Source organism: Hyaena hyaena, unplaced genomic scaffold, assembly GCF_003009895.1.
Source record: "Hyaena hyaena isolate Hyena2069 unplaced genomic scaffold, ASM300989v1 scaffold_443, whole genome shotgun sequence".
NCBI lineage: Eukaryota > Metazoa > Chordata > Mammalia > Carnivora > Hyaenidae > Hyaena > Hyaena hyaena.
In genome coordinates, this window is record NW_024081075.1 from 979,784 (window position 1) to 992,232 (window position 12,449).

The 12,449-nt window shown below is 52.8% G+C and overlaps 1 protein-coding gene across 3 annotated transcripts in view; it reads right to left on the reverse strand.

Annotated features, from left to right (window-relative positions):
• Window positions 1-12,449, reverse strand: part of ACOT7 (acyl-CoA thioesterase 7) — a 100,039-nt gene that overhangs the window by 74,236 nt on the left and 13,354 nt on the right. The window contains exon 1 of one of the 3 annotated variants that reach the window (XM_039253273.1): window positions 10,924-11,431. The exons of 1 other annotated variant lie outside the window; for it this stretch is intronic. In XM_039253273.1, the coding sequence (XP_039109204.1) occupies window positions 10,924-11,105 (182 nt within the window). In that variant the 5' untranslated portion in view covers window positions 11,106-11,431. Of the gene's footprint in view, window positions 1-10,923; window positions 11,436-12,449 lie in introns of those variants that run through there. One more of the 3 variants, XM_039253274.1, reaches the window with a different exon arrangement.

Here is a 12,449-nt window from a genome sequence, read left to right on the forward strand (position 1 = left end):
CGCCCCCAGCAATCCCACAGGTTCTTACAGCTTGGCCTTCGCCCTAAGACAGGCTGCGTCAGCTCCCTTCCTAAACACTTTTAGGGACGCGCCTCGCCGAAGCACGAGCATGGCCTCCGTGAGCCCCTTCTGGAGCTGTGGCCAGATGGGACCAGAGGGGGGCCCCGGCCCGGATGCTGCGTCCTTTGGACTTGGCCCCATTCCTCAATGCAGGCATCGCAGCCTCCCTAAGCAACGCCGGCTTCTCTCCGCCTTGGTCTCAAGCCTGGGTGAGCTGGGCACACTGGCCATGCCAGGCAACGAGGGGGGCACCCCCTCACTCCCATGGTCTTTTCAAATCCCTTAAAATCACAGTAAATTATAGAGTCAAAGGAGATGCTGGAAATGACCTACTTCAGGCCCCAACTTCTACCTGTGAGGAAAGCAGGCACACGGAAGGCCGGAGGCCTGCCCTGTGGTAGGAACCCCTCCCTAAGGAGAAAGGAAAAAAAATGAAGAAGAGAGGAGAGAAGACTTCAAGGTCACCTAGATATGGGTCCAGGTGCCTACATCCCCCATGTTCTTGTAAACTGAGACAGCTTAATCAGACTGCACGTTTACGTGTGTTACCAGATATGGAAGACAAAGAAATAGAAAATGTATAAAAAAACTATGCCATGTGATGTGGGCCGCTCAGTTCTTTTGGGTACGAACCCGACTGAGCGGTGCCGGCACGAATAAAGTTGCTTCCTGGAAAGAAAAGCCTCGGTGTCACGACTCTGTGCGAGAATCCTGCGACAGCCCCAGGCCCACACCACGTAGACGTGGAGGACTGGGCGCCTGACACCTTCAAGATGGCGTCCCGGGAGGAGGCCGGGCCGAGGGCCGAGGGAGACGCACCTGCCTGCACACTGCAGACCTACCACCAAAACACCACCCAGGTGACACGGTGACGACTCACATGCAGACAAGAACGGGGAGTGACAGCTAAGGGGCACAGTGGTCATTTCGGGGGTGAAGAGAATGTCCTGGCGTTCAATGGCAGGGATGGTTGCAGAACCTTGTGAATATGCCAGAAAACACTGAACTGTGCATACTCGAGAGTAAAGGAACTTAGGGACACGAGTTGTATCACAATAAAGCTGTTACAGAAAACACCTGGATGCAGAAAGCTGTGGGGAAACAGGCCCAACCCTCTGCTTCCAGAACTCTCTGCGTCAGTCTGGCCCAGGAAGAATGCTCCCAGAATGTAGCCCAACGAAAACCACACAGAGCTGGACACGATGGGCTGCGGCCGCAGTGTTTCTGATACTCAACAAAGTCGAGGCAGCTCAGGGGGGTCCTAAGCACGGGCGAGGTTGCATCTGGTGTGCGCTTCTCTGGAGTGAAGTGGCAACTCTTCTCTTCAGCTTTCAAAGGCATCTGGAAGCTGACAAGGGTCGAGAGACGGTCAGGCCTCTTCCCTCTGCGCCCCCCACACCCGCCCCAGGAGCAAGGGGGACTGGGCCTGAGCCGCGGCGACCAGAGCCCAGGAGAAGCAGGAAGTGAGAGAGGCAGGACTCCAAACTCAAAGGTCAACTGGGCCTAACTGATCGGAGGGCTCTCAGAAGAGAGAATTCGAGGAAAAGCCCTAGTGGCCTTTCTTAGAATCAGGCCACACTCCTCTCACAGAAGCTCATGCCCCCGGGGCCAGAGGAGGCTGGAAGGAAGGAGGCTCCCATCCAGAGTACAGGAACTCTCTAAGCTTAATGGTGAGAAAACAAATGACCCAGTTTTTTCCAAAAGCAAAAGGTGTTTACTGACACTTCTCCACACAAGATACGTGGGCGTAAAACACGCACAGGAAAAGATGGTCCACGCCACTAGACGTGAGGAAAATATGAATTAAAACCACACTGAGATCCTGCTACACACCTCGGGATGGGTGGAATTGGAAAGACTGAGCAGAGCAAGTGTCGGGGAGGACGTGGGGACGTGGGGACGTGGGGACGTGGGGACGTGGGGCGGCTGGAAATCCCGGGCGCCGCTGTCGGAAATCTGCAATAGCGCAGCCACTTTGGAAAAGAGGTCAGAAGCTTCTTCCACGGTTAAGCCTCCACAGCGCCTGGGTGAATAGGTTAAGCAACTGACTCTTGGTGTCTGCTCAGGTCATGATCTCACAGCTTCGCTGAGTTCGAGCCCCACAGCGGGCTCTGCGTGGACAGTGTGGATCCTGCTTGGGACTCTCCCCCTCTCTCTGCCCCTCCCATTCTCTCTCTCTCAAAATAAATAAATACACTTAAAAAACAAACAAATAGCTAAGCCTCTACCTGACATGCCACCCAGGCGGCCCTCCTAGTTCTTGCCCTCAGGTACCAAGAAAGCACGTGTCCCCAAGGAGACTTGGTGACGAATGTCTGTAGGCTGTCCCTTGCCCCAGCCCCTTGCTGGCGACGCCGGGAATGCCCATCCACAGAGGCAGGGACAGACAAACTGCGATGACGGTGGAATACACCCGGCGATGAAAAGAAACGGGCTACCCCCACACGCAACAGTGTGGATGACTCTCAAAATGGCTGCGCGGAAGGCCTGAGGCTGGTCAGAATTAAAAAGCACACCCTGTATGGTTCCATTGCTATAAAGTTCTAGAAACCGCAAACTGATCTGATGACAACGGAGATAAGTGGCCGCCTGGGCTGGGGCAGCAAGAGGGAACTTCGAAGGTGACAGATAGGGCCGTTTCCTTGACTATGGTGACAGTTTCCCAGGTGCACACAGGTGCCCAAATTTATCCAAGTGTGTGCTGTTACGGTAATTACACTTTAGCAGTTTATTTATTTATTCAGTTAGTTAGTTTAGTTTTTGAGAGAGAGAGAGAGAGAGAGATCAGTGGAGGGGCAGACAGAATCCTAAGCAAGCTTCGTGCTGTCAGCACAGAGCCCGACATGGGGCTTGAACTCACGAACCATGAGATCATGACCTGGGCTGAAATCCAGAGTCACACACTTAACCGACTGAGCTACCCCGGGGCTCCACACTTAAACAATTTAAATAAATGAACCTCTCTCCCACCTCACCCCTGCTGTGGCTCGTGTTGGAGGCAAAGAGCTTGGGTTTCTACCTGAGTCACTGACCCTGGGAGAGTTTACTGACTTCACTCAGCCCATTTCTCTGAGAGGTGGCAGCAACTGCCGCAAAGTCCCCTGGGAGCTGACCAGTCCCTGTGCGGGAAGCAGGGTGCCCCCCGCATCTCAAGAGCCAGCCCTGTGCCAACCACCCCCAGAAGAGGTGGGAAGGAGGCCTCGGCCCTGATCACAGCCCTCTTTCACGCCCAGGGGACGAAGCTCCCAGTGGGCAGGCGAGCAGGTCCTAAGCAAGGGCACGGGCCAGTCGCCAGTGTGGCCACCGCGAGTCTCTCTGCAAGGGCTCTCAGACGCCCCTGAGTGTTAAGGAGGTTGTGCCCTGAAGACGATCAATGAAGACCGTCTTGGAGGAGAGCTGGACTTGACGGAGAAGGGACTGAGATGACAGCCGGATGACCCTCTCAGCCTCCAGAACCGCAGCCCCGCCCCATACACCGGGCATCAAACAGCCCATCCCGCCGGGCACAGCCCACGGCCCACGCCGGCAGGTGCCCCCCCACCCCCGAGAGGCAGGGCAGAAATGCCCAGGGGAGCGGGCCCAGGAGACACGGGCTGGGTTCTAGTCCTGGCTCTGCCACCCTGGCCACATGCCCCCAAGTCAGCCACCACGCCTCCAGGGGCTATCCTTCACCTGTAACATGGAGGGCATGTGGAGCTGCGAGCTGCTCGAAGCTGTGACGCTGTACGCTGTCTCCTAGGCCCTCCCGTCCTAGAAGAAGGCCTGGCAGACAAGCATCTGCCACCGGGCAGCTGAAGGCACCAACCAGGACATGGTTCGGAGAATAAGAGGCAGGGGTGCCTGGTGGCTCCATCGGTTAAGCGACCAACTTTGGCTCAGGTCATGATCTCGTGGTTCATGGGTTCGAGCCCCATGTCAGGCTCTACAGTGACAGCTTGGAGCCTACTTCTGATCCTTGGTCTCCCTCTCTCTCTGCCCCTCCCCTGCTTGCCCCCCTCTCAGAAACAAAATAATAATAATAATAATAATAATTTTTTAAAACTTAAAAAAAAAGGATGAAAAGGCAAGCCATAGAAAGGGAGAAAATATTTACAAAGCATCTATCTGATGAAGGACTTGTATCCAAAATATACGAAGAGCTCTGAAAACTTCAATCTACAGTAACAAACAACCCAATATGAAAATGGGCAAAAGACCTGAATGGACACCTCAGGAAATAAGACACACAGATGGCAAATAAACACTGAGGAGATGTGTGGCCGCCAGGGGACTGCAAATTGGAAGCCCTGCAGTGACCCCACCAGATACCGGGAGGGGTGACAGCAGGAGCCCTCTCACGGCTGGTGGGGATGCAACACGGTGCGGACACTTTGGAAGACAGTTTGGAGATTTCTTACAAAACTAACTGTATCCTTTAATTTTAATTAACTGTACTCTACTCTCTACTGCGTTAATGATGTAAAAAAGTTAGTAGGAATATGGAAGCAATTAAAGAAAAATCAAGTAAAAAAAACTATTGTTGGGTATGGCTGAATTAAGAATCTCAGTGGGGCGCCTGGGGGGCTCAGGCAGTTGAGTGTCCCACTCTTGATCTCGGCTCAGGTCAGATCTCACGGTTTGGGAGTTCGAGCCCCGCATCGGGCTCCACACTGACAGTGCAGAGCCTGCTTGGGATTCTTTCTCTCGCCTTCTCTCTCCCCTCCCCCACTTGCAAGCATTCTCTCTCTCAAAATAAACTTTAAAAAAAAAATAAAAATGTTAAAAGAGGATCAATAAGCACGACCAAGTGGGATTTAATCCAGAGAATCAAGGAGGATTCACTATCCCACAAACCAAATGATACACTACATGAACAAAAAAATGAAGGAAGTAAAATCAACCAAATCATACACTTTATGATTTTACTTATATGTAGAATTTCAAAAATAAAACAAACGAAAAAACCTCCAATAAAATAACAGACTCATAAATACAGAAAACAGAACAGTAGTTGCCAGAGGGGAGGGATGGGGGGGAACGGAAGAAAAAGGTGAAAGGGATTAAGAGGTATAAACTTCCAGTCATAAAACCAAATAAGTCACAGGGATGGAAAGTTCAGTGCGGGGAATATAGTGAAGAATGTTGTAACAACTCTGGATGGTAAGAGACGGTCACTACATTTATGGTGAACTTTTGGTCACATATTTAAATGTCAAATCATGACGCTGTAAACCTGAAACTAATATAATAATGCATGACAACTATACTCAATTAAGAAGAATACTGGCGATATGTTTCAGATACCATGGCTTAATGAGGCAGCTTCAGGCTGGTATGTGTGTTATCAGCTCGGAGATCCTGGCTTTCATAAGGCACATGACACAGTGGGGTCAGCTGGTCATCAACGGGGGCAGAGGATCAATCACACAGGACTTAGTTTCCCGAGGCACCGAAGGGCACCGGAAAGCAGTTTCGCCGTGAAAGCTCTGGATTCCAAACACAAGCTACATCTGAGTGAACACAGCACTAGCACAGCAAAAACACACGCAGAAAGTGTGGCATTTTCTGAAAGCGATGGCCACCCACGCTTGCTCACCCCGGGTCTGGGAGAAGGCCCTAAAGTCCTCGCCCCAAAAGATTTGTCTGATGGGGCTACCAGGCAACAGTTTCCACCTGCAAGTGCCCAAAAGGTAATGAAATATTTAGCTGGCTCAGAAAGAGACGGCAATTGGAAGCCTGGGGCCTTTGAATAGCTGGAGAGAGGGGAAGGATCCATCTCCAGCACGCCCCCTACAGACGGGACAGGGGGTGAGGGATCAGAAAGGAACCCCCAAGCATGTTCCGGCCCCATGCCCTGAATGGCAGCAAAGCACTCACACGAGGTGCCCTTCTAAGACCCATTGGACAAATCTTATGGGGGTGAGGACTTCAGGGTCTTCTCCCAGAGCCAGGGAGCAACGCCCTGGCCTTTGCGGCATCGGGACACTCACAGTCCCTGAGGCTCAGAGACGCTAGACTTTTAATCCTACCCATTACTAAACCAAAGAAAACAGGCCGTTTCTGGGGCAGCGGGTGGGCTGGAGCAGTCTCCATCACCCGCCCCCCCCCCTTTATATTTATAGCAGCACTTGTACCTGGTCAGGGCAGGTGATGAGGTACAGAGAACTCAGTGTTGAGAGACCTGGGTTCCAGGGTCCACTGAGTCACTCCCGCCCTCAGTTTACCTATCTGTAAAACAAGGGTGATTTCCGTGCCTGCCCCCCTCACCCCCTGGGGCTGAGAGCTAAGCAAGTGAGCGTGAAGGGTGCAGGGTGCAGATGGGAGCCAGGGCGAGGTCTCAGAATGCAGGTGCTGCCTCTGAACTCAGGGCTGCTTCCCGTCAGCTGACAGGAGGCTCTGCTCCACATCAAGATGGTGAGAAAATACATTTTATTACAAAAGTAGTTCTTTCTCCTGATACTTCAATCTCCCAATCCGAGTGTTATCTCCCCCCAGTGGATTAAAATTCTGATTTGCTGGGGCACCCGAGTGGCTCAGTCGGTGAAGCGTCGGACTTTGACTCAGGTCAAGATCTTGCGGTTCATGAGTTCGAGTCCCGTGTGGGGCTCTGTGCTGACCGCTCGGAGCCTGGAGCCTGCTTCGGATTCTGTGTCTTCCTCTCCCTCTGTCCCTCCCCCACTCACACTCTCTCTCTCAAAAATAAATAAACATTAAAAAAATTCTAATTTGCCTGGGCACCTGGGTGGCTCAGTCGGTTAAGCATCTGACTTTGGCTCAGGTCATGGTCTCTCAGTTCATGAGTTCAAGCTCCGCATTGCATCAAGCTGTCTGCTCTCAGCACAGAGCCCACTTTGGATCCTCTGTCTCCCTCTATGCCCCTTGCCAGCTTGTTTTCTCTCTCTCTCTTCGTCTCTCTCCCTTCCTCCCTCTCATAATAAATAAACAAACTTTAAAAAAGGGTAAAGGTCCTAAAATTCTGATTCGCCTGTCGTGTCTGATGCCCTTTAAACACGCTTTCTTATTTTTTAATGTTTATTTTTGATAGAAAGAGACATGAGCAGGGAAGGGGCAGAGAGAGAGGAGACAGAGGATCAGAGGCAGGCATCAGCAGCGAGCCCGATGTGGGGCTGGAACTCACAAACTTTGAGATCATGACCTGAGCCAGAGTTGGACACTCAACCGACTGAGGCACCCAGGTGGCCCTTAAACACCCTTGAGATGGCCAGTCATGCCTGCTGGACCTGGCCCGCAGCAAGCCCAAGCCTAAGGGAGGAAATTCAGGGCACCATGGGGTTCCAGCTGTCTGGCACGGCCCAGGAAGGTTCCCAGTGGGGACCTCCCCACCCCCACCCCCACCCCCACCCCAGCCCTGCACATGAGGCTGCCACCTGCCTGGGACAGGCTGATTACAACACAGCTGCTGTGGGAAGGGAGGGTGGGGAAGTGGGAGGGGTGGAGAGGCCGGAAGGGGGCGGGGTTGGTGTTCAGGGAGGGGACAGGGAGGAGACAGGGAGGGGACAGGGAGGGGACGGGGAGCTCAGCCCTGCACTCAGACCCCACACAGCCTCAGACCCCACACAGCCGTGAGGTGGCACAGCCTAGTGGTGAAACGAAACCACGTGTGTGACGAACACACCATGTTCTACTTTGGACGCAGCTTTGACTGTTAGTGGACTTGTGCTTCTGTTCTCTGGGTCAGGGAGGACCCAGGGGTGCAGGCCAGGTTTGTGGATTCAGTCCTGCACTCACCAGCCACCCTGGGACCCAACAAGTACCTCAGAAGAAGGGGTGTATCCACCTGAAAAGAATAAAGCTGGACCCTTACCTCACACTGTGAGGAAGACACAATATGGGTAAAGCCCTGAACAAAAGGGCTGAGAGACTGCAGGAGTCTTGAAAGAAAACATACAGGTAAAGCTCTGTGACCTTGAGTCTGGCCATGGCTTCTTAGGTGCGACAATATAAGTACAAGCAACCAAAAAATAAAAAACAGAAACTGGACTACATCAAAATGTTAAAACTTTTGTGCTTCAAGGGGCACCTGGGTGGCTCAGTTGGTTGAGCATCTGACTCTTGACTTCGGCTCAGGTCGTGATCTCATGGTTCATGAGTTCGAGCTCCTGTGCTCGTGGCGTGGAGCCTGCTTGAGATTCTCTCCCTCTCTCTCTGCCCCTCCCTCGGTCATACACAAGCACACATGCTCTCTCTCTCTAAATAAACATGAAAAAAATAAAGAAATAAAAAGTTTGTGCTTTAAGACAGAACATCAAAAGTGAAAAGACAACCCACTGAATGGGAGAAAATCTTTGCAAGCCATGTATCTGAGAAGGAGGTCTCACAACCCAGTAACAGAAAGAGAAATACGCTGAATGAAAAACAGGTGAAGAGGGGCGCCTGGGTGGCTTAGTCGGTTAAGCGTCCGACTTTCGCTTAGGTCATGATCTCGCGGTTCGTGGGTTCGAGCCCCGCGTCGGGCTCTGTGCTGACTGCCAGCTCAGAGCCTGGAGTCTGTTTCAGTCTGTGACTCCCTCTCTCTCTGACCCTCCCCTGCTCACGCTGTCTCTCTCTCTCTCCTAGAAATAAATAAAAATATTAAAAAAAAGAAAAACAGGTGAAGAGGGGCACCGGGGTGGCTCAGTCGGTTAAGTGTCTGACTTCAGCCCAGGTCATGATCTCACAGTTCTTGGGTTCGAGCCCCGCGTCGGGCTCTGTGCTGACAGCTCAGAGCCTGGAGCCTGCTTCGGATTCTGTGTCTCCCTCTCCCCCTGCCCCTTTCCCGCTCACTCTGTCTCTGTCTCTCAAAAAAAAAAAAAAAAAAGACATTAAAAAAAAACAGGTAAAGAAATGAAACAGCCAAGATGTATAAGTGGCTGATAAGCACTCAGCATCACTACTCATCAGAGAAATTCAAATCAAAGCCATGCTGCAATCCAAATGTGGGCCACACCCGCACTGCTGGGGGACGGGGGAAACAGCCACGTTGGAAAACACCCCGGAAGTTAAACAGAGTAAGCACACGACCCACCCATTCTACTCCCAGAGGAGCCGTCTTTACTCACACCACCTCTGACGCCCAAGGTGAGGATCCTTCTCCTCTGCGCCCCCAGCTGGGCGTCCAACAGTTCAGTGCAGTTCTGACGCTAACAGCCCAGAGGTGGCGCAGATCCCATCTAACGTTCAAGGCTCCAGTCTGTCCCCACTTCCACGTCCGTCTCAAGTCCCAAGCCACCTGAACTTCTGACAAACTGGCTCTATACTTTGGGGTTCCCGCAAAAACTTCCTCTGGCTGATCATTTGCTGGAGCAGCTCACAGGACTCTGGCAAACCTCACTTCATTCACATTTGCCAGTTTGTTGTAAAGGACGCGGCTCAGGAACAGGCAAGAGCAAGAGGCACAGAGCACAAGGTACGGGGTGGGAGTCGGGCTCCCTGCCCTTCCACTTCCACGCGTTCAGCAACCCGGAAGCTCTCCCAATTCCACTGTTCGGGATTTTTATGGAGGTCATGATGGAGGCATTGGTGATGGACTCAACCTCCACCCCCCACCCTCTACCCCTCGCCACCCGCCATCCACCATCCCCAGGTAGGAGGTGGGCCTGAAAAGTTCCACCTCTCTAAGCCAGCCTGGGCCAGCCTGGCCACCAGCCCCCTCCCGGAGCTAGCTAAAGGGCTCCCGGGCACCAGGCATCTCATCGGCACACCAAAAACACACTCTCACTGGGGGGAGTTCAAGTGTTTTAGGAACTCAGTGCCAGGACCCAGGGACAAAGCCCAACTATCTTTGTCTTATTAAGCCACACTAGGTATACGTTCAAGAGTTATACACACGTATGTCCACACAAAAGCTTGGACAGGAGCATTCAGAGTAACGTTGTGCATAATTGATAAAGGGTGGAAACACAGCAAGGTCCCTCGGGTGACTACCGGACACGCAAAATGTGGCATGTCCCTGCCCAGATACGCGCATCATGCGAAGTGAGAGAGGCCAGACACAAAATACCATACTGCCTGATTCCACTCCACCGCTCCAGCAACAGCCCAGCCAATGAGAGACTGTCACAGTTCAGCCAATGAGAAGCCGCTACACTTCCAACTCCCAGTTCGCTCCAAAGGACAGCCCTCCCACTCCCTCCTTCCCTCCATAAAGGTTACTTTGTTCTCCAGATTTTGTAATTCTCTGCTACTCCCAAATAAACCCATCTTTGCTGGTTTTGCTCAACCCTTCGGTGGATGAGTCACATGGAACACTGATTACATTTCAATAAATAAAGCTGTATGCAGTAGAGGGTAATATACTCCCTGAACAAAGTTTCTGTAAAGTTTGAAATACACACGGGAAGGCCACGGTCACGGCACAGCACTGCGCTGCGGAAGGTCAGCCCTCAGGCGAGGACAGCTCTCCTGCCGCGCACGAGCCTTCTGGTCCAAAAATCACAGCTTGACCCCTGCTCCAGGAGGACAGCGGACGCCCCACGTCCCCAGACTCCTTGGCAGCAGGTGCCCAGGGAGGGATAAGCCAGCACAGCTGCTGGCATGTGCAGGGCTTTGATCTCCACATCTGCCTCCTTCCTCCAAGGTGCCAGCTGCCCAGAGCCCAGCGATCCTGAAAGCCTGCCTCCTCCAACAAAGCCTGGTGGGCTTCAGCTGGGCCCTGGCAGAGACGCAGGCTACATTTCCACCTGGATGAACACATTAGTGGGCATGCTCAATCAAGCAGCTCACTGAACACTCAGCGCTCCAGTGCCGCCTCCAAACCACTAGGAATAAATCCTGAGTCATGTGGGCCTAAGGCTCCAGGGAGGGCTGCCCAGTCTGCCTGACATGCTGGACACCAGAGTAGAGGAAGGCATTGTTGTGGGCACAGAAATGCCCCTGTCATCCTACCTTGCAGTGACACAGGATCGAGATGGCAGATTAGACCTGGTTTCAACAGCCTGGATGGAAGCCCAGCATTTCTCCCCAGGACCCTGGGAGCTCCTGGACCCCAGATGTTCCCAGGTGGCTGCCTGCCTGCTGAGCTCGCGGAGGCAGAGGCGGACGCAGGCGATGCAGACTAGCAGCTTCATCTCGCAGTAAGCGAGCCAGACAGTTTACCCAGTTCTCAGTACAAGGTCACTCCCGTCTGTGGAGGGCCTGACCCACACAGAGCCCTCTGGACCGGACAGGAATGCAGATCTCCCTCTCTCCCCCTTGTAGCCTCCTCCTGGGACTGTCTCTCCTCCAGTGAGTCCACAAACTGGCAGTTCTGCTTCCGGAAGCATCTCAGGATGCTTCTCCGCAACCCCAGTGACGCAAGGAATTCATGACTCGGCCTGAAGTCATAGAGCTTGGCTCCCTCCTAAGCAAAGGAGACGAAGGCAACAGCAGGCTGCCAGCCTGTCTGTGGGACAGCAGAGTGACAATTCACAAAGGAGAGAGGCACTGGATGGAGTCAGGAGGTCAGAAGGGGAGGCTCTGCCACTTGCAGCAGCTACACGCAGCCTGGTCAATTACAAATTTCCAGAGAAGAATCGCCCAGGAAGGACTCCTCGGTCTGGTGCCTCCACAGAAAACCACGTACCCTGCATCTTCTACAGGAACTTGACCATCCCCGCAACTCAGCCAATGGGAAACTCTCATCACCCTGAGCCCTGGCTCTTCTCCAGTGGACTTGCCTTCGGAACCACCCATCCCAACTTCCTCTTCCTCCTCCATAACATCCCTTTCCTTGCTGGACTTGCTAAGGATTTGCCACACCTTGCTTGTCCCAACTTCAGCTCTCTGCTCTTTCCAAATAAACCCATTTTTGCTGAAAAAATAACTGACTTTTCTTATTTTTAACGTCACCATTCTTTTGGGGATCAGAAGTGGGGTCCAGAGGCGGCCACCGACAACTCAGAGGCTGGGGACACACGGGTGCCAGTGTCCCGGAAGCCACCCGGGCTCACGGCTTTCATGCGGATCCTGGCGTGTGAGGGCAAGTTTCTCCTGAATTCCAGTCTCCGCTCTCTGTGTGTGAGCTCTCCTGGCTTTTTTCAGGATCTATTTTAAGGCTTTGACCTTTTGGAGAGTACTCACTTGGACTTTGGTCGGGCTTCTGTTTGGAACTGGGCTGTTCCTGTTGGGACTGCTGTGTAGGACTTTTTTATTCCTGCTCTAGACACAAACTACTAAGAATGGGACTCCAGGGGCGCCTGGGGCCTCAGCTGTTTAGGCCTCTAACTTCAGCTCAGGTCACGATCTCGCAGTTCGTGAGTTTGAGCCCCATGTCGGGCTCTGTGCCGACAGCTCGGAGCCTGGAGCCTGCTTCGGATTCTGTGTCTCCCTCTCTCTCTGCCCCTCCCCTGCTCATGCTTTGTCTCTGTCTCTCTCAAAAATAAATAAAATTTTTAAAAATAAAAAAAAAGAAAAGAAATGCGATTCCAGGCATC